This window comes from Pleurodeles waltl, chromosome 6 (assembly GCF_031143425.1).
Source record: "Pleurodeles waltl isolate 20211129_DDA chromosome 6, aPleWal1.hap1.20221129, whole genome shotgun sequence".
Classification (NCBI taxonomy): domain Eukaryota; kingdom Metazoa; phylum Chordata; class Amphibia; order Caudata; family Salamandridae; genus Pleurodeles; species Pleurodeles waltl.
The window spans coordinates 1719999604-1720022510 of NC_090445.1; the positions used below are offsets into that span (position 1 = coordinate 1719999604).

Below are 22907 nucleotides of genomic sequence, written 5' to 3' on the forward strand. Positions count from 1 at the left end.
TGTGAATAAATGTGACCAATAACAAATTATTTCGAAGAAGTTTAATGGTAAAGGCACATTCATTACTACCGTGTAAACATGTTGTTACAGTAGCAAAGCGTGACTCCTTTGGATAAATGCTGCAGTGACCTGGTGATGGGGCCCAGAAAGTGATGTTCAGCTCAGTGCATGGGGTTAACCCCTTGTAGCCCGGTACTGGTTACAGGCCTGTGTTTATAACCAGCACTTATGATAAAACTGCATGGCTTAGACCACACATGCAGATGTGCAGAGTGTAATATGCTATTTATGACCATTGCTGAGGAGGGGGGGAGGCCCCGTGACCCACTCAAGGCTCCGCCTCTCCTGAGATGTGGCCGCTGAACAATAAGCAGAATATGACGCATGCGCGCCAGCGAGCTCCATGATCTAAACTCTGGACACGGGATGTCTGAAGCTCACATCCTGTCCCTGCAGGGACCAGCCACGTCACTTCCGGTGATTACTAGCACTGGAACAGGAGGCCGATGGTGGGGCCCAACTTAATGCACCATGTGAGAATGCAGAGTTGTAGGTCTTAGGGGCTAGGGTTTGTGCAGCCTGTGTCCGCCGGGCACAGGGCCGTTGTTCTGGGCACCTTGGGCACTGTGCCCCTGCTAGATCCAAGGAGCTCTTCAATCTGGGCCTTCTCAGTCAAGACTTCTCAAGGTGCAAGGCTCTGATACCCTTCCAGATGCCCACAGGGGAAACAAGTACATCGCAGGAGAATTAAGGGCCAGTCATGCATCTTTAGAGAAATAAAATGTCAAGGAAATGTAAGTGATAAAACTACAGGTCCTTTCATGACTGCACCTAATGTGCATAGTTCGGAAAACATACACAGCTCCAGGTCAAAGACAAAATGTTCCTGTCTGCTCTATGTTTGCAGGTCCAGTTTCAGACAGCAGAGTAACCTGTGTTACGAATATTCATCGAGGTATGTTTATTGCAGGAGCCTTCATCCTCTGATGGCACAATGACTGCTAAATAAGAAGGCATTTAGGACTGGAATGGGAGTGCCAGTCTTCGTGATGGTTGCCAACTTACATCGTTAGTCAAGCGGAACGAGCGGCTCTTACCGCTGGCTCGCGATGAGTGATGGGTGCAGTGTTGGCACCAGTTTCTGTGCCCGCGTCCTGCCTTTAGAAGTGTTAAGAAGCCATGTGCATGTTGTCTGCTGTGATGCCATGTGATATCATGCTGGTGTCACAGGTTTGTGTCTGTGTGTTCTTATGGGGTCTTGGTGTCATGTTCCGCCCTTCTCTTACCGCCCTTGTCAGATGGAACTGGGGCGACTTCGGATCTTGCACGTTCTGGTCTGGCCGAGGTAGCAGCGACCCCTTCCGGAAGCCACGGTGCTGCTGACAAGGTATAAGCCAATGCAGTCCGAGCCCTCCAGATGGAGTCCTTGTGGGGAAACCCCAAAGGGAAAAAAACCTCTTAAACAGGAACTCCAAGAAGCAGGAAAGAGAGAGCGTCAGGATACCAGGACTTCAAAGACTGGAACAACAGGAGGATGCAGAAGAAACAAGCAGGAAATACTCCTCTGGAAAGGCAAGCAGGAGCGAGGACCACTACCAACAGGAAGTGTTGCAACGCAAGGAAGAAAAGAATCCGGACTCCTTATACAATGATGAACAGGAAGTGACAAACAGGAAAAAAAAAAACGCCATCATGGATTGGGAACATGCCATAGAGAAAATTGGAAAGGGCACCATCTTGAAGATGAAAAAGAAAAGATACCAGTGCATGCTGGGAGGTGAACAGCATTCTGGGAAGAGGAGATATGGCCCCAATGTCCAGAGGGAAGGGGAAGAAAATAAATCAAGAACAAGGCCCAAACAATTCCAAAAGAAAAGGTAAGTATTTTATATGGGTGCTGCGGGGGCTCCCGAGACGCAACAGCATGCTGCGAGTTGTCTGCGGCGAGGTCCGTGGCCCAGTCCCGGGCAGCCAGTCCCCGCCACAGGCCAAAAGAGAAATGCTGCAGCCGAGCACATGGCACGAGAAGCGGGTCGAGTATGTGACGCCACAGGTTTACAGACCGTCTGCGGCGTAACACTAGGGGGGCAGCCGACTACAGGGGGGTCTGCCCCCTGGGAATATTGGGGAATTGAAGCACTCCAAGGACTGCTCAGGGCTTCGGTTGGTTTGGGCTATATTACTAGTCTAGGGTATATATGCCGATGTCTTAGGTTACCAGCCACCATTTTGCCTTGGTGGCACAGTGGCTGGTACTAGGAGTGGTAGCGTTTTTGCCCGTCCACCCATTCCTAGAGCTAGAATTTTGGTAGGTTCTTTGCTATGTCTCAATTGGTATTACAGTGGGCAGAACTTGTCTGTAACTGATTTGCAAGGGGAGGTTATAATGTATGGTTGCCGCTTTGAAGCAGGTGCAGGAGCAGTAGGCCGAGAAGCTGGCATTGTATACTGAGGTGTATTGCTGTTGACAGGGTCATTCCAGACTGAAAAGAACGGGTGGACAAGCTCACACCGGGATGAGCCAGAAAGTTAAACGTTCATTAGGAAGTTAGGTTAGTTAGAAGTTAATAGTTGCAGTAAAATGGGAGAGGAGATTAAAAGTCTCAGTTGCAGAAGATCAGCAATGGAGGAAGTGGAGACCTATAGAATTAGGTTGTTGATGGGGGGAGCAACGCTTAAGGGTCGGAGGTACTTAACATAGGTGAAAACTTCTGTATAGTGAAGTTTGTAGTTTTGTAAGGCGTGAGGCCAGGGTTGAGTATGTGATGTGCACCTGCTTCAGTAGAGCGCCTTTTTCACACAAACCTAACGTCAGTGGTCTGTGCTGCACCACTCTTCCCCAGTACTCTTTTTTGGGAAGTTGCTATCTGTGTGGCTCTGAGGGTCTGCACCCCTGCCATGCGTTAGCAAAGGAACATGTTCTGGTATTTTGAGCTTTTTCTTTTTGCTCCGTGAACACAACAATCATGCATGGGTTTTTGAGGGCCAACTGTAACCTAGGACCGGACTCTGGGAGCCCAACGTAACCCAGATTATGGCTCTGAGGGCCCAGTGTAACCAGATCAGGCTCTAAGGACCCAGTGTAATCCAGATCAGGATCCCTGGACCCAATGTAATCCAGATCATGGCTCAGAGGGCCTAATGTAACCCAGGACAGGGCTCTGAGGGCCCCGTGTAACCAGATCATGGCTCTGAGGGCCCAATGTAACCCAGGACAGGGCTCTGAGGACCCAATGTAGCCCAGATTATGGCTCTGAGGGCCCTGTGTAACCAGATCAGGCTCTAAGGACCCAATGTAATCCAGATCAGGATCTCTGGACCCAATGTAGCCCAGATTATGGCTCTGAGGGCCAGTGTAACCAGATCAGGCTCTAAGGACCCAATGTAATCCAGATCAGGATCTCTGGACCCAATGTAGCCCAGATTATGGCTCTGAGGCCCCAGTGTAACCGGATCAGGCTCTGAGGGCCCAATGTAATCCAGATCAGGATCTCTGGACCCAATGTAGCCCAGATTATGTCTCTGAGGGCCCAGTGGAACCAGATCAGGCTCCAAGGACCCAATGTAATCCAGATCAGGATCTCTGGACCCAATGTAGCCCAGATTATGGCTCTGAGGGCCCAGTGTAACCTGATCAGGCTCTAAGGACCCAATGTAATCCAGATCAGGATCTCTGGACCCAATGTAGCCAAGATTATGGCTCTGAGGGCCAGTGTAACCAGATCAGCCTCTCGGGACCCAATGTAATCCAGATCAGGATCACTGGACCCAATGTAGCCCAGATTATGGCTCTGAGGGCCAGTGTAACCAGATCAGGCTCTAAGAACCCAATGTAATCCAGATCAGGATCTCTGGACCCAGTGTAGCGCAGATTATGGCTCTGAGGGCCATTGTAGCCAGATCAGGCTCTAAGGACCCAATGTAATCCAGATCAGGATCACTGGACCCAATGTAGCCCAGATTATGGCTCTGAGGGCCAGTGTAGCCAGATCAGGCTCTAAGGACCCAATGTAATCCAGATCAGGATCTCTGGACCCAATGTAGCCCAGAACATGGCTCTGAGGGTCAAATGTAACCCAGGGCAGGGCTCCGAGGTCCCAGTGTAACCAGGATCATGACTATGAGGGCCCATTGTAAGCCAGATGAGGCTCTCAGGCCCAATGTAAACGCCAGCTCTAGGGCCGCAATGTAGCCCAGATCATGCTTTTAAGGGCCAAATGTAATCCTGATCATGGCTCTGAGGGCCCAATGTGAACCAGACCAGGCTCTGAGGACCCAATGTACCCCAGGACAGGGCTCCAAGGACCCAGTGTAACCCAAATCATGGCTCTCGGGCCCAATGTAACACAGATCCGTCTCTGAGGGCCTAATGTAACCTAGGTCAGGCTCTAAGGGCCAAATGAAAACCGGGTTATGGCTCTGAGGGTCCAATCAGACCCATATCAGGTTCTTGGGGCCCAATGTAAACCCGATCAGGCTCTGGGGCCCCAATGTATCCCAGATCATGGCTCTGAGGGCCTAATGTAACTCAGGACCAGAGCCTGAGAGTCCAGTGAAACCAGATCAGGCTTTAAGGGCCCAATGTAGCCCAGATCATGGCTCTGAAGGCCCAATGACACCCAGAACATGTCTTTGAGGGCCCAATGTAACTCTGATTATGGCTCAGAGGACCCAATGTACCCCAGGAAAGGGCTCCAACGACCCAATGTTACCCAAATCATGGCTCTGAGGGCCCCGTGTAACCAGATCATGGCTCTAAAGGCCCAATGTAACCCAGATAATGATTCTGAGGGGCCAAGTGAAACACAAATCACGGCTCTGTGTGTAGGAGACCGGCCCTTTATGTAGCTTGCAAAACTAGGCACACTGCGCAGGGGTCCGCGCAACCAAACGTTGGCTTGCAGGGGTAAAAATCAGACCACCTAATGCTCCAGTTCTTTAAGGTATCTGGTCGAGCAGTTAGGCTAAACCAGGAGATGTGCTAAGCATTTGCTGTACTCACAAATCCAATCATGCACCACACACACTCAATGAATAACTCAAGACAAGATTTTATAAAAATACTTCAGACTTTTATATACATTGTAAGACTAAAATCTTTAAGATACGTTGAGTACTTTTTGGCTTATGACTTTTTAAAGCTTTGGTAAAGTGAGGCTTTCTGTGCGTAATTACGCACCATAGGAATCAATGCACAGTCACCATTAAAAATGCATTAAAAATCATGCAGATGAGTTTCCAGTCTCTTCTTTTGCAGGATGATCGCAGCAGTCGATGGGCACATTATGCCAGTGGGAATGTCTCGGACGGCTCCTGGTTCCGGCGGGAGCAACGTTGGAGAGGTTCTTGGCACAGGCACAGGGCAACCTGGAGGGGCCACTTGGTAAAGGAGCTGGTTTGCAGATTTAAAGATGGTGCCTGGGGGTCCCCTTGGGTTGTTGAGGTCACAAGGGGTTGGGGACCCGGGGCACACAGCAGATCCTGCGATGCAAGACAGAGAGCGGCCAGGTGCAGGGCGTCTTGGAGGTCTTGATGCTGTACGCAATGGAGTCCTCTGGAGCAGGAGGTGAGTCTCTTTGAGTGCTGCCTACAGAACAGCGGGGTACTCTGGTCAGAGGTCCAGGGTATTCCTGAAGTCCCTCGACTGGGGCTTCCTCCTGATCCTTTTTCAGCTCTGGGGGAGCTGGTTTTCTGCTTGTCCAACGTCAGCTGACCAATACCCAGGGTATTGGTGTAACTCAGCCATTAGAGGGCGCAGTGCCACCAAACTTGGCACACTTGTAGATCATGTCCGGGCGGTCGTCGGAGTATCATCAGGTCTGGCTGCAACTTCTGGTTGTGGAGATATCGGCCTATCAGTGAAGGGACCCTCACTGGTTTGCTGGTTCTTCCTGGGTTGTCGAGTGGTGCCTCCACTCAGAAGGGAGATCTAGGGTGAACCTTGAAGCCTGGAGGTCCCATGGGTTTCTTGGTGTTGGTCCAGTGTCCAGCTACTCCACAGCTGTGATCTTCGGGTCCTGGGTGCTGCAGGCAGGGTCTGGCGCCTTTTCTTGTGCAGCAGGTCCTCAGTTCTCTTGCTGTGGTCTTCTTCTGGTGATGGTCTTCTTTGTTTTTTCCAATCTGATGTCTTGGTCTAGGGAAGATGTACGAAGCTGGCTCTGTATGTACTGTATCAAAATTAGATAAAGTGTGCACAGAGTCCAGGGGCTCACCAAGAGGTTTGACAGAGGCAAAAACAGATAACACTAATGCTCTATTTTGTGGTAGTGTGGTCGAGCAGTAGGCTTATCAGAGGGTAGTGTTAAGCAATGGGTATACACACACAGGCAATAAATGAGGAACACACACTCAAAGACTTACTTCTAGACCAATAGGTTTTTATATAGAAAAATATTATTTTGATACTTTATTACTAGAAGCACAAGATTCAGTTAAGAAGTAAATACTGTTGCAGGTAAGTACTCAACATAGATATCAATGTAACTTTGTTTCACTTTAGCAAAGAAAACTGTTTTTAAGAAAACAGAGAATATTTATTTCAAAAGTGGACATAGTGCATTTTCCGAACAGTTCCTGGGGGAAGAAAATAAAGTACAGTTTTAGGGGTAACCACACGACTTACAATTCCAGTCTCCGGGGTACAAGTAGTCCACTGTTGGGGGTTCAAGTCAACCCCAAACACCCACCAGCAACACGGGGCCGGCAGGGCTGCAGAGGTCAAAGAGGAGCCAAATTAATGTAGGTCCCTATGGAGACAGGGGGTACTCGAAATTCGGTCTACCAGCAGAAATGTACCCATGGCTCGGATGGCAGACCAGGGGGGATTAGAAGAGCACTGGAGGGGTCACAAGTTGGCACCAAACACACATCCTCAGCGGCAGAGAAGTGGCTGGGTGCAGAGTATAAACAGTACGTCGGGCTTCCAATGCTGGTCTACGAGAGGACCCCGGGGGTCACTCTAAGGCTGCAGACGAGGTCCAGGGGGGTGTCTCGGCACACCACCAGTCGGAGAGGGAAAAGGGACGCCTGTTGATCGTTGTTGCACCGGGTGTTGATTTCTCCAAGGCTTGGGTCTGTGGGTACAGTGGTTCGTTTGGCATTGGTTATCTTCGTCCGGGGCAGTCGCGGTCAAGGGGGTTCTCAGGATTCCCTCTTTAGGCATCGTCGTGGAGGGGTGAAGAGGTCAAACCAGGCTGGGCACTTTCTGCGAATCGCCTGGGGACCCTCTCTCGCTGGAAGGACAACCTGGACACGGCCCGCGGCATCGTGTGCACAGGGGTCAGGACTCACGCTTCTGGAGTGAGGTGAGGGTCCCTTTTTGTTGGTTTTTCTTCTTTCTGTTGGACAGAGGCACTGTCTACGGGAGTTCTTGATCCTCTGTGATGCAGGCAGTCCTCTGGAGGTGTTTCAGAGGTCACTGGAGCTGCTGAATGCTTCGCCTTTCTTTTGCAGGTTTTCTGAAGCAGGAAACAGGCTAGTAGGGCTCGGACCAAGTCAGTTGTTGTCTCCTTTTCTTCTCTGCAGGGGTTTCAGCTAAGCAGTCCTTCTTCTTCTTGTGAGGTCGTCAGGAATCTGACGAGCTGGGTTCAGGGGAGCCCTTAAATACAAGACTTAGGGGTGTTTTTAGGGATCAGCAGGCAGTAGCCAATGGTTACTGTCCCTGAGGGTGGTTACACCCTCCTTGTGTCCACTCCCATTGGGGAGGGGGGCACATTCCTATCCCTATTGGTCCCTGTCCTCCACACCAAGATGGAGGATTCTGCAGGGAGGGGGTCACCTCAGCTCTGGACACCTTAGGGGTGGTCCTAGCTGGGGGTTCACTCCTCCCTGCTTATCCTAATTTTCCCACCGAACTTGCCACCAAAATTGGGGCTTTGTCTGGGGGCTAGGCATCTCCACTCGCTGGAGTGGCCTGGGCATTGTAACACGAAGCCTGAGCCTTTGAGGCTCACCGCTAGGTGTTACAGTTCCTGCAGGGGGGAGGTGTGAGGCACCTTCACACAGTGCAGGCTTTGTTTCTGGCCTCAGAGAGCACAAAGGCTCTCATCCCATGGGGTCAGAAACTCGTCTCTCAGTGGCAGGCTGGCACAGACCAGTCAGTCCTCCACTAAAGGATTGGGTAAAATACAGGGGGCATCTCTAAGATGCCCTATGTGCACATTGTTTAATAAATCTGACAGTGGCTTCAGTGTGGGTTTATTATGTTGAGATGTTTGATACCAAACGTCCCAGTATTCAGTGTAGCCATTATGGAACTATGGAGTTCGTTTTGACAAACTCCCAGACCATATACTTAATATGACCACACTGTACTTACAATGTCTAAGAATAGACTTAGACACTGTAGGGGCATATTGCTTATGCAGCTATGTCCTCACCTGTGGTGTAATGCACCCTGCCTTTGGGCTGAAAGGCCTGCTAGAGGGGTGACTTACCTATGCCACAGGCAGTGTCTTGTGTGCATGGCACCCTGAGAGCGATGTCATGTTGACTTTGCCTTTTTCTCCCCACCAACACACACAATCTGCAATGGCAGTGTACATGGGCTTGGTGAGGGGTCCCCTAGGGTGGCACACCACATGCTGCAACCCTTAGGGACCTCCCCTGGTCACAGGGCCCTTGGTACCACTGGTACCTTTTACAAGAGACTTATCTGTGTGGCAGAGGTGTGCCAATTGTGGGAACAATGGTTCATTTTTAGGGAAAGAACACTGTTGCAGGGGCCTGATTAGCAGGGTCCCAGCACATTATCAGTCAAATCAGCATCAATATTAGGCGAAACGTGGTACTGCAAACAAGGAGCCATTTTCCTACAGGAGCCCACTAAATACTGAATTTAGTGGGCGTTTTAGGGGGTACCTGGTAGTTTCCAATGGGACACTTACCCTTAGGTGGCTACACCCACTGCAGTGACCACTTCCCTCAACCTCATTGGCTATTTTCCTCCATTACAACATGAAGGAAAATGAAATGGAGGGTCCACTTTGTATGCAAGCCCTTAAGGGTGGTGCATGCTCAGTGAGGCCACTCCCCCTATCCTTTGTCTAGTTTCCCACCTTTGCTCCCACCAAAAGTGGCAATTTGCAAAGAGGGAAGCCTTCTGCTGCTAGCAGCAGGCCTGGGGGCTTGAGTTTCAAGGGCTGTAGCCCTTTGAAGCCCATCGTCAGGGTGTTGCACATTCCTGAGGGAGGGGATATTAGCCCCTCCACCCAGGAAGGGCATTGTTCCAAAACCAGAGAGCCTGATCTCCCCCACGGTCTGTGGATTGGCTGTCTGGAGGCAGCAGGCTGGATGGAACCAGTCAGCAACCATGCCAGGATAGTTAGCTTTTGCAGGGGACACCTCAAAGGTGACCCCTGGGTACATTAAGGCATAAATCCAATACTGGTACCAGTTTGGATTGATCATTTTGAGTTGTTTGATACCAAACAACCCAGGGTGCAGAGTAGCCATCTTGTAACTGGGAAACTTGTGTTTTACCAGTGTCCAGTACATGTATTAAAATTACTTCTCTGTTCACTCACTGAGTCCCAGGTTTGGCAGGGACACAGTGGGGGCATATTGCTCATGCAGCTATGCCCTGACATATAATCTGGAGTACCCTGCCTTAGGGGTGTAAGGCCTGCCAGAGGGGTGACCTACCCATAGTAAATGCAGTGTATGGAGGGCAGGGTACACAGGCAGCGTGCCATGTCGAGTATGTGTTTTTAGGTTTGCCACAGGACACTCTGACTGCAATGGCAGTGCTGGGTGCATCTGCATGCATGGCCCTTGTGGGTGCTACAATCAGTGCTGCTGCCCTCAGGGGCTTACCCACAGTACCCCATGGCCTGGGCACATAGATACCCATTTATTAGGGACGTATAGTGGTAGTTATGGGTGTATCCAATTGTGTCAATGCATCACAACAGTTTTAGGGAAAGAGCTCTGGCCCAGGGAACCTGGTTAGCAGTCTAGGCTACATCAAATTTCAAGCAAAATGTGGGGGCTAACCATGTCAAAAGGAAGACTTTTCTCACAGACTGGACCTTCTCCCTTCATTCCATGCCACCTGATTGACTCCAGGGGTCAGTTTCTGACCTCCTGTTCTGAGTTTCAGGGACATAACAAGCTACAGATGCCTCCCTGGAAATGCCCATCTACCCTGCTGCAACTGGACCTGCCTGGCCTACAACTGGACCACCTGCGCCCTGCTGGCCCCTGTTAGGGTGAGTCCCTGATCCCCAAGAGGTGCATCCCCTGGTCCTGGACCCTTGGCTGGCATCAGATTGTGCTCCTCTACAAAATTAGGAGGAGTCCTGAAGTACTTTTAAAAAGTTAACTTTTGTAGGGGAACTAACCTGGTCCCCATATATCTGGCCTGCTCTCCATTGTGGTCAGCCTGAACTTGTGACTTTCTCCCAGTCTAGATGCGTGTGAGCGGTGCTTTGTGCTTTTAAGCTCTATACCTACTAAAACTTTAAAATGTCATAGCTCTGGGTTTATGAATTCGATTTTTGTTGTTTTAGTTTATTTATTAAAATGTACTCAAGTTTTCTAAATTGTCTTGGCATTTTTCTGTTTTTTCACTTTATGACTCTGAGGGCCATATCTACAAGAAACTGGTGCATCGGAATCAATGCACCAGTTTTCTTTCACCGACCCTGGACCCCCTAGCGATGCCATGGCAGTGCTGTATTTCTGATACAGCTCTCAGTGGCACACAGACGAGTCAGAAATTCTGATGCATCTGTAGTGCTGAATTAATGCAATGCTCGAATAGCATAAAAAAAATGACGCTACTCCAGCAATGCGAGAGGAGTCAAATGTTAAAACGCCCTGCGTCCCTTTAACGCTTGCTCTGAGCAAGCATTAAAAAATGGACGCTGTGAATGCGCAGAACGATGGAGTGAAATCTTGCACATTTCACTGCGCCAGTTCTGAGCGGCTTATAATGGGGGAACGCCTCCCTTGCATACATTATATGTGGCACAGGTATAATGTGGTACAAGGCTTTACTAACTGGGGTAACAGTCCCATTGCGCCAGAGTGTAGATGTGGTGCACTGTGGGGGACGGGTATGCGCCACTGCTGCGTCAAACAATTGATGCAACGGTTGCGCAAGAGTCTTGTAGATAAGCCCCTTAGTGTGCTGCGTAAATACTTTACACTTTGCCTCTAAGTTACGCCTGACTGTTGTGCGACACGCTACCAGAGGGTTGAGCACAGGTTAATTTAGTGACCTTTATGGTTCACCCTGACAAGGATTATGGCTGTTTCACCACTCCACATTTCTTACTCCTGGAAATTCAGTCCCTTCCTGAAGTGACCCTCACTGGCTTGCTGTTTTTTTTGCAGTTGCAGAGTGGCACCTCCACTCTGGAGGGGGTTTTCTGGCCATTTGCAAAGGTCCTCTTGGGTTTTTGTAGAAACTTCTCCTCCAAATTAAGATGAGAGCCCTCCCTAGGTGAAAAGGTAAGCAGCTCTGCAGACAATCAAAGACTATCTTTGCACTTTAGTGGGGCCCCTGTCTCCTTTTTTTCCTGTACTTTTCACTGTACAGAGTCTGTCTTGTCAGAATTATTTACAGTAACCTTTGCAGAAAGGTTTAGGTTGCCTTCTCATCTGGACTTTTACATTTCACTTCACATTAGGCTCTTAACATTAGAATTAATGCTGCTTGTAACATCATCACTCAACTGCTACACAAAAACTTCCATTCTGGGCGCACGCAACTCATTCCATCACTATGATCCATCTTAGTGGCTCAGTTCCCCATGTTTGCATATGATCTAAAACATTCCCCCATCACACTTAACATCAACAAAACAATGGACGAACACACATCACACATGAAACACGCAAGAAGAACTAAGACTCACACGGCAAAGTAGTGTAACTTCTTGGGTGCACGATCTCTTGGGCAGTGAGGCGGATTTTCTTCAAGTTGTCTTTTCAACACTGAAGTTTCCTTGTCCTTTGGCTGAAACTCTCAGCAGAGATTCCCTTAGCTTGTGCCCCCATTTTCCATCTCACGTAATCCCCCACAGACACTGTCAACCTTCCTTCTTCGCTCCACACTCTCAGGCTGAGCTGTAGCCACATATTCAGTCTGTGCGCTCACTCTTTCCTCAGTAACTTTTTTTAACTTTTGTTCAGGAACGCGAAGGTTCCCCATCCCAGGCCTTACACGTCTTGGTTGGGACTCTGCTCCTTAAAGCATGGAAGGTGAAACTTGTTCTTAAAGCCACTATAACTTCCTCACCTCTTGCAAACCATCCAGCCACCAGTTAGTTGTCACGCCCATCACTCTCACTCAATCCAGGGCTTGCCTTCTAAAAATCCCTTGATGTTTTTGGTAAGTGCTTTACGTTTGTCCCACCTTGAGGCTGTTTTGTTACCCCCTTGCAGACTGACCCTGTTACATGGATTATTGCATGATTGCCAATATCCTTCAGCATTGGCAAACAATTGTTTTTACATTACAGTTGCATGACCTTGTGTCCTACAAATGCTATTTTCATTGTGGTGTCCTATAGGGGCTGTTGTAAGCATTACAGTCATATCAACACACTCAAATATTTGTAGCACTTGGAAAACGTGACCCATAATGCTTTGCAGGGCATTACTTTTACAAAACATTTTTGCTCATATCTCAGCTTGTGGTGGTCCGAGGACAATGGGACCACCACAAAACGTTCTGCGTGGTGTGTTATTTCTGTCTGCATCATCTCTGGGTCCCCACACTAGGTAAGTGGGGACCCCAAAATAATAACCCCTCCCACCAATCAGTGGTATTAAACTTCTCTCGTGGCTGGAACTTTTATTTTACAGTGGGAAGATGGTATGTTTTCTGTGCCTCGTTTGTGGTATGATTGCAGTAGTCCTGCTGTTCTCATGTGGGTATGGCCTTTAGGGGCTAGCAAAATGGTTACATGACCAGCTTTCCTACAACTGATATTTTTGCTGTGGTGTTTTCAGCATTACAGTCTAATGCCCAAAGTTTATTTCTTATAAAGGTTTATATGATAGATGTATATATATTTCAATAATCTGCTCTTATCACAATTATGACCATGATTCAGGCCAACTTAACATCCTTATTACACATTGAACACTCTTGATGGGTTTGGGTGACCCTTCAAGTTTATTTCTCCTCTGTGGTTGAGTTGTGTCTTTTTTTGGGACTTGTGTTAGCCAGCTAGCAGCTCCGATGGTGGAGTGGGGAAAGTGGTATTTTATTGGAATTAGCATGACAGATTTAAATTAGGATGCTAAATGGCAACATTTTCATTTTTTGCTGCAGATAGAGGAAGAAGGTAAATAGAAGTGCTTTAGTTATATGCAGATCCACTGGAATTATGTGGCAGGAAAATACCAAATAATGAGGCAGGGTTAACCAATTTATGTGGCAAGAAAAGTCCAGTTATAGGATGTACAATGCCAAAAACTCTAACACAAGCAAATGTGAGACCTATTGCATTGCAAATGCTTGTTAATACTTGATAGCTTCTCCCGTCCCACGCACACGATGGGGAATCTACATTAGTACTAGTAATATAGATTCCTTGGTCGCGCCCCTTGTTTTCCTACCACTGATCTTTCGTGGCTCACAGGCCTCACACTGAAGGATGACTGGGGTCCTCGCCCGATGAAGGCAGGAGCTGTGATTCTAGGCTGGAGAAAGGGAATCTTCCACCCTCATCGCATGCCAGGCCCTGCTGTAACTATGCACCCAGGTTTACCAGCAATGCCCTAAAGGCCAAGATGCTGCAAGTCCAGCCTTGCACAACCTGCTTCACTTGGAGAAGTGCCAAGAGCGTCATCAAAGCAGCCGCACTCCGAAGAGTATGTGATAATCACCATTGGGAAATGACTGGGACCTGGCATAGGTTCAGATCACATCTGAAATGTTCAACTTGCATACACGCCTCATAAATCACAAGGTGTCAAGCACTATTTGTACACATAGTACCTTTGTACACAAACTGGCCATGGAAGCACACCCAGAACTCCGGCCATGCCAGTGTCACACGAGGTCCTTTGTCCATGGCGCACGGGTGTATACACAGCTGAGCCCCTGCCGTCCTCTAGGCTCGGTTTAGGCTGTCCAACCCATCACCCGAGCCTCACACATCACAGACCAGGTCCTCATAGCCGGAATTCCTTACCAGGTGGAAAATTGTTTAGTTATTTGGCCTCTTACAAATGGAACTTACTCCTTTTTCCTCGGAGGTCCAATCCTCCCACAAACTGAAGGCCCAACTCTTCTGTTGATAAATGATCCCCCTTTGTCAGTTATTGGTGTGTAGCGCCAGGTGGCCCTCTGCTGGATGTAGCACTCTATAAACATAAAAGAAGGCCTTCAGCATCCGTGTTCTGGGTCCATCCCTATGTGTCTGCAGCACAAACACTGACCCGGAAGCTCTATGAGTCGGACCATTAGCTGCAGGGATCAGAGGTCAAGGGTCAACCGCTGCTCTGTGTGTAAGAGGTGCCCTGCCTTCAGCTCAGGCATTAGCTGGAACACACAACAAGGTAATGCATTGCTGCCAAGTTTCCCGGGTCCATGGTGATGTGTTGCTCCACTCCAGGTTTTTTTTTTAATTCTGGGAGTTGTAGTTGTGTTTTATTATGGCTAAAACAAGAGTACAAGTCACAGATTTCAAAGAAAAAACCTGGAATGGGGCAGCGCATTACACATGGACCCTGGAGACTTGGCAGGGTTGGTAAAGGTGTGTGCTAAAATGGACACATGGACCCTTCCAGCACCAGCATGTGAGTGCAGAACACATTCATGACCAGGGCCGGCTTTAGCGCTGGTGGCGCCCTGTGTGGCAGTATTTTATGGCACCCTCCACCCCATGACCACCTCCTCTGATTCACTCACTACCACTCGGCAAATGTGCCCCTCACCTCTCCATAGCCCCCCCCCACATAAATTCACTTGTTTTAAAGTGCTTGCAAAGGCTGGTTTTACTAATCCACTCAGCTATCCACAAAAAAAATAGGGCCAGATTTAATAGAAAATGATGGTGCGTGGCACTGCACCAAATCTGGCAGTGTTGGCACCGTAATTTCCAAAACACAGGGATGTGCTGTATTTACAGAATGCAGCGCACCCCTGTATTTCCCCCTGCGCCAGCGCTAAATTTGCTGCTGTGTGCCAACAGCAACCCTTGCACCATAGTGCAAGGATGGCTGCGTTGAGGGGGAGATTGTTTTTCTGCAGGGAAAGGACATCTTCCTGCACATAAACAACCTTAGATGGCGATTTGCTCTTTCCATGTGTGCTGCAGAATGCAGCACACATAGAAAGAGCATAAAACGAGGAGAAATGAAATAATTTCACCTTGTTGCGCCATGCTAACTCCACCCCCTGGGGTGGCATTCGATTTTGGCACTGCCTCAGGTCTACGAAAACTGGTAAATCTGGGGCAGCGTCAAAATACAATGGGTGTTGCGGTGAAATGCCCATAGCAACCCCCACTGCACACCCCCTCCACGCAAAGTGCTGCATGTGAAGGGGACGTATTTACAAGGTGGCGTTAAGCCACAAAGAGTGGCGCAGGGCATAGCGCCACTGGGGTGTCACGAAAAGTGACACTCCGGTGGCGATAGGGGCTCTTAATTTTGCCCCATAGATCTGTTCTTTGCAGCAGGCACATTAACCCTCTCTGCTACTTTATGTTGAGTCAAAGCTGCTGCTAGACAAAACTCCCATCTCTCTCCCTAGCAGGAACATTAATTACAAAAGGTATCTTGACATTTTAATTGTTTCCTGAAGGCTGGACACACAAGTAACTTTTCAGCAGGTGCTTTTAAATTTCAAGTTTCGAGAGTCATTGCAAAACACAGTGCCCCCCCTGAGGTCAGCACCCAGTGCGACCGCACCGCTCACACCGCCCTAAAGCCGGCCCTGTTAACGACACAATCCCTGATGAAGAAACCACACTTCCGGTTGCAAAGTACTCCTAAGTGATTGGCTGGCAGCGGCAGTCTGTAACAGCTCACTAAGAAGAAGTTGTCCATGCGGTGTGGCTTCGACTGTCCACGTGGCACTTCCAGGCATCCTGCGAGCAGTGGCTAGTACATGCTTTCATTACTAGCCAGCTTTGGTGGTGTGGCCACACGTTTCGCTTTCAGGACCTGGGTGCCAATAATAGTGTTAAGTGACTGTGCAGGCAAAGGTGGAGGTCAGGTTATAGTATCAGGCTCATGTGAGAAAGGGCCTCTTTTGGCATGGTAGCCCTACTTTTTCCCTGGAAAATGATGTGGTTTCAAACTATAAGTGCCCTGGGCCCCTGCTAAACATGTTGCCAGGGCCAGATCTTTTCCCTAAAACTGTACTATGCGTTGGCAATTCAGCCATCTTTTTAAATACCTAGTAAATGGTACCCCTGGCACCAAGGGCATGGGTACTGCGGAGGCCTCCCCAGATCCGCAGCACCAACTGTGCCACTCTGAGGGGCCCCACACCATCCTCATGCAGACTGACATTGCAAGTACATGACTAGGTGTATTTAACAGTTGCGAACTCGACATGGCACTCCCCATGAGTGCCCTGTCCACTAACACTGCATGCACTATAGGTAAGTCACCCCTCAGCAGACCTTACAGCCCAAAGGCAGGGTGCACTATCATGCATGTGAGGGCATACATGTGCATGAGCAAATATGCCCCTACAGTGTCTCTGCAAAACCTTAAGAAATAGTAGGTTTACAGGGAAGCCATAGCCAATACATGTGCTGGACACTGGTCATTATGAGTTCCCTGCCTACATGAAAATTGGATTGTTTGGTATCAAACAACTCAGAATAATAAACCCGCACTTATGCCAGTTTTGGATTTATTATAAAATGTACCCACCTTGGAGGTGCCCACTGTGATACTTAACAGCTTTGGCATGGTTGCTGACTCCTCTTAGCCAGCCTGCCACCACCAAACAGAAGTCTGGACTCGCGGGGTGCAAGCCTCTGCTCTCAGGAGCCAGAACACACACCCTTTCCTGGGTACAGGTGTTACATCTCCTCCTCCAGACAGGCATCCTGCACCAGCGGTCAGCTTCAAAGGCCTTAACACCTTTGAAATCTGACCCACACCTCTGCTACTGGCAGCAGATGGCCACCCAATGTTTTTACCCCAATTTGAGCGAAAAAAACAACAGGAAAACTTAAAGTAGGAGGAGTGCCCCCCCTCAGCCTGCACCAACCCCGTATGTGTGGCAGATGAGGTGACCCCTCCATTTCATTTTCCTCCATCTTGGATGGTAGGAAAACAGCCAATCAAGATTAGGGATGTGGCCCCTTCCCACAGGAAGTGGTCACATAGTGGGTGTAGTAACCTTAGGTAGGTGGCCCATTGGCAGTATTTAGTGAGCATCCCTAGACCTGCAGAGCAGATTCAACAGACACAAGAAAACCAGGAACAAAGTAGACTCGAGGCATGAGAACAGAAGTCCTGCTATAGGAAATAAAAGGCATCAAACCCTGCCTGCTGCTCCTAGGACTCGACAATCGCTGCTGAGGTATCGCCTGGAAACCTGAAGGACACTAAAAACCTAAAGAGCACTTCCAGCATTCTGCAAATTGCCAAGAACCTCCCTCATTGTAAAGGTATACCTCTCCTGCAACCTGCAAGCAAGAGACCAGTGAAGTCCAGTTCACTGACCGGCCACTGACCAATGAACCAGACACAGCAGCCAAACCAAAATCCACACATTATACCCACAGGACAAAACCTTCTAGTGTGCCAAGTTTGGTGGTACTGCAACTTTCAGAGCCTGAGATGTCCCATTGCCTGGGTTGCTGGACCGCCAACATCAGAAACCCAGTGGCAAAGTCTGCTTTGGACTCTCCGAAGACAAAAAGGCTGCATCAGTCAAGGGACTTCAGGACACCCAAAAAATACCCCCAGAGTGGCCCTGCTCACCTGCAATCTACCCTCCGAGTGAACTGCACCTGGCTCCAAAGGCTCATCTATGCATGGCCCTTGGCTGACCTGCAATCGACCCTCCAAGTGACTTGCACCTGGCTCCAAGGACTCCCTGATGCACAACTCTTTGCTGACCTAGCTGCACTGCACCCAGCCTCCCTAGCCCCTTACAACGCCAACCCAGCTGTGCTCTAGGGGTCCCTAACCCTTTGCAACCTCTACGCTCCAAGAGGACCCATCGGACTTACCTTTTAGTCCACCTGGCAGTGTGTTTCCAAGTGGTCCCTCTTCACCGTTGTGCACCAACTCCAATACTTTCAGCTGCTGCTCCCGTTTGAACCAGGAACCGCCCGACCTTCTCTAGCTGGCCCACAAGACATCATGGTGACCTCAACCTAAAATTAGAAGGTGACACTTGTAAGAGCATTGCCTGATTTTATATGCATTATTTAAGATTTCTCCCATAGATGCCTATGGTCCTTAATTATGCACAAAAAGACTATTTTTGCTAAACTTTTAAAAATCATAACTTCAAAAGTACTTACCTAATTTTGATGATCTTGGTCTTAAAAAGTTTATGAAAATCTGAAGTATTTTTGTAAATTGGTCTTGAGTTATTCTTTTGAGGATAAGTCCACATGTATTGATACTGTGATTACAACAAATGCTTAGCACATCTCCAAGATAAGCCCAACTGCTCGCCCACACTACCACAAAAACAGAGAATAAGGTGGTCTGCCTTTTACCTCTGGATACCAAGGTGGGGTTCTTGGACTCTCTGTACAGTGCCATCTTTTTCGTACGCTATATAGAGAGCCAGCCTCCTACGGGGATTTCAAAGCAGACACATGCATTTTACTTCAAGAGGCTTTCAGGGGTGGAAAGAGGTGCAGGGAGACAGGCAGGGAAAGAGGAAAGAGCACTTTGGATTACCAAGAAAACAGACAAAGCACTTTCCAACTGTAGGGGCCACACTCTACCTATGCACAGTGGAGCATCCCTCATCCTTTGTTCCAAGTACCTGCGACTCCCACCTCCCACAATCCGGAGGAATCGGGTGGGATGGGGGGTCATCAAGTTAAATTAGAGGCATTAGTACGTGGAGAGCCACCAGGGTGATGGTGAAAAGACAAAACCAAAGACCTGATAGCAGACTCCCACAAATGGTTGATCATGCCATGGGCAGTACAGCGAGGTCCCTTCCCCAGGGCACCATAGGTGCCCAGCTGTGCATTTGTTAAAAGTGATGCATATGGAAATTGTCACATACAGGCATCCCTCAGTATCCCCCCTTTGCAACAGGACCCCATGGTTTCAGCCCCTCAACATCACCCTAATGTCAGGGACCTGACCACAGCCTCCTTAAGGAGTGTGAGGATACTCTGGGCTTTGTCTGCCTCTTGAAGAGTTTGACTGTCCTTCTCGCCTCTTTCTTTTCAGCGGCAGCAGCTGACGACGAGGACCCTCCTTCGTGTAGCTGCACCTGCACGGCGACGCTTCTGGTTTTGTGTCTGAACTGGGACTGCTCCGCCTGCACTACAGGTAAGTCCAACCTCGTGACCACGGGTTCGGCTGTCTTGCACTATTTCAGGTTTTCTTCAGGCTGCTTTGGAGAATGTCAGCTGCCTCACTCACATTCCAACAGCTTCTCTTTAACACGGGGCACCACGGTGCCCACCACCGTCTTTACTTCCATCGGTCAAGGACTTTCTGACCCTTGTGAAACTGACAGGTGGAAAAATATAGGGTCTTTTAAGGAATTAAGGGCCAAATGTACAAAGATCCGGTTTTGCGATTCGCAATTTGCGAGTCGTAAAACCGGATGTACAACAGTGTACTTTACACTATTTGCGATTCCTAATTAGGTCGCAAATGGCCTACCTCATGAATATTCATAAGATAAGTCGCAATTTGCGACCCCATTGGCAATGGCCGTCCTCACAGAGATGGTGGCCTACTGGAGACAGCAGACCACCATGTCTGGGACTGCTGTTAAACGAAGCAGTTTTTTTTTTTTAAATGCAGCCCGTTTTCCTTGAAAGGAAAACGAGATGCATTTCAAAAACAAAAATGAAAAGTTATCTTTTCATTTTTTCAGAGCAGGCAGTGGTCCATGGGACCACTGCCTGCTCTGAAAAATAATTTTCGCTGCCATTCACAAAGGGGAAGGTGTCCCGTGGGGACCCCTTCCTGTTTGCGAATGGGTTAGCACCAGTTTGAAACTGGTGCAAACTGCGATTGTTTTGCGACCGCATTCACGGTCACTAAACAATCCTACATTGCACTGCGACTCCCAATTAGGAAGGGAACGCCCCTTCCTAATTGCGACTCGCAAACCTATTTTGCAATTCGGTAAATAGATTACCAAATCACAAAATAGGCTCTGCACCAAAATGTATTTTTCCTGTCGCAAACGGTCTGATTCTGCGAATCGGGCCGTTTGCGACAGGAAAAATGTACATACATGTGCCCCTTAGTCCCATATTTATAGGAAAATTGGCAGTGCTGCGCTCTGTCATTTTCACAACACAGGGATGCGTGTATTGAATATGCTGCACCCCTGTGTTGTCCTCAGCGCTGGCACTAATTTAGCTGCCAACGCAGGCATCCTTGCACCATCATACAAGGATGCCTGATTTGAGGGGTGTGATTGTTTATGTGCGGGGAAGGTGTCCCTTCCTGCACATAAACAATCACTATTTGCGATTTGGCACTTCTATGCGTGCTGCAGAATGCAGCACACACAGAAGTGCCAAAGCGTCATTTTCAAATGATTGTTTTTTGAGCCGGAAGGGACCCCTTCCTCCACATAAACAATCATGTCTGGCATTTTGCTCTTTCATTGCGTGCTGCAGAATGCAGCACATAGAAAAAGCAAAAAAACGAGGAGGAATAAAAGTATTCCTTCTCGTTGCACCTTGCTGGGTGGCGTTACATTTTGGCGCTGCCTCAGGTTTTACGAAAATACATAAATCTGGGGCAGCATCAAAATGCAATGGGTGTTGCTGTGGCACGTACACAGGAACCCCCATTGCACGCCCCTTCCACGCAAAGGTCTGCATGTGAAGGGGCCGTATTTACAAGGTGGCGTTAAGCCACAAAAAGTGGCTTAACGCCACCTTGTAAATAAGGCGCAGCGCATAGCGCCACCGGAGCGTCATAAAAAGTGACGCACCTGTGGCACTCGGGGCTCATTAATATGCCCCTTAATTCCAAGGACATGGCCTTGACCGGATGCTGACCAAATATATCAATGGCTTGACAGAATTACTTATGGTTGGATTCCAAGTGATTCAATAAACCGAAGGAAAATAAAGAACTTGTTTAAAATATCTGAAACTTTAAAATGTCAACTAAATTGTGTCAGAAATATTGCCACATTCGGTTTAGCGGTTTATTATTCTAACATGAAATGAGGCCACGTACCAGATCTGACAGTTTCTTCACCACCTTTATCAGCATCAGGTGACAAGAGTAGACAAAGTATACAAATACTGTATTTCCTTAATGGTAAAGCCTGAGTAGAAGTGTTAATGAAACTGCATAAAATATACATGTATCACAGCCACCAGGTATGAATTGTGCTTTCAGAGATGCCTGGATACACACTACTGCATGGAGAGGGAGGGTGCGGTTGCCTGAATGAGAATGGGCTGATTTCGGAGACTGAAATATTAACAGAAAAGGCACAAGTTGGATTTGCTAAGTAAACAACTCCTATGTCCACCCTTATTCACGTACCAGTGATGTTTTGATGTATCAAAAGCAGGCCTCTCCCCGCACACTCGGAGCACGGGAGGCCTGCGCTTTCTCTAACCCACGTGTCTTAAGACAGTAGATTAGACAAGTTGAAGTTGCATGTCTGGCTGTCCGTCGCAAGACAGCCGGCCAAAAAGACATGCGCACTTTAAAGTACGCACAGCTCACTTCTGCCACTCAGCAGCGTTGGCCCCTCCTCGTCGCAACACTTGGTTCAGGATGGGAGGATGGAACATAGAATGGTGATAAATTAACTTTAGTACCATTATATTTTTCATCCCCGGGTGCATTTTAGGCAGAGGGGCAATGCTCCTCAGTTCTTATGGAGGAGCTGCCCATGGATGTGAGCGACTTCCAGATTCTTGGAGCGGATCCCAGGACGGTGCGGTTGTAGGTCTTCTTTTTCCTGAATTTAGGTGGTTCCTACGAGTGATGGGAGGTGCTTCTTATGGATGGGCACCCGCGATAGCTTGAGGTTACTCTGAGGTACCAGGTGCATCACGTTGCAGGGCTCTGTGTGTTGTGAACGGTAGCCTCAGATAGACTCGAGCTTGGGCTGAGGCTCGGCTGAGAGACTTGAGAGGGTGGCAATGCCTTGTGCCTGTATTCGTCTTTCCGCAGCACTCAGGATCACCTTGAGTAGTGTCGGGCTTGGTGAACCCATTAAGGGGGTCATTCTGACCCTGGCGGCCGGTGGCCGCCAGGGCCACCGACCACGGGAGCACCGCCAACAGGCTGGCGGTGCTCCAACGAGCATTCTGACCGCGGCGGTTCAGCCGCGGTCAGAAGCGGAAAGTCAGCGGTCTCCCGCTGACTTTCCGCTGCTCGTTTGAATCCTCCATGGCTGCGGAGCGCGCTCCGCAGCCATGAGGATTCTGACCCCCCCTACCGCCATCCTGTTCATGGCGGGAAAGCCGCCATGAACAGGATGGTGGTAGGGGGGGTCGCGGGGCCCCTGGGGGCCCCTGCCGTGCCCATGCCAATGGCATGGGCACGGCAGGGGCCCCCGTAAGAGGGCCCCGCAAAGTATTTCAGTGTCTGCCTTGCAGACACTGAAATACGCGACGGGTGCCACTGCACCCGTCGCACCTTCCCACTCCGCCGGCTCGATTACGAGCCGGCATACTCGTGGGAAGGGAGTTTTTCCCTGGGCTGGCGGGCGGTCTTTTGGAGACCGCCCGCCAGCCCAGGGAAAAACTCATAATACCCTCCGCGGTCTTCTGACCGCGGAGCGG

At 49.1% G+C, this 22907-nt stretch overlaps 1 protein-coding gene across 1 annotated transcript in view; it reads left to right on the forward strand.

Annotated features, from left to right (window-relative positions):
- Positions 1–22907, forward strand: part of LOC138301841 (mucin-5AC-like) — a 196145-nt gene that overhangs the window by 36797 nt on the left and 136441 nt on the right. The window contains exon 2 of the mRNA XM_069242338.1: positions 19354–19455. Within this exon, the coding sequence (XP_069098439.1) occupies positions 19354–19455 (102 nt within the window). The remainder of the gene's footprint in view (positions 1–19353; positions 19456–22907) is intronic.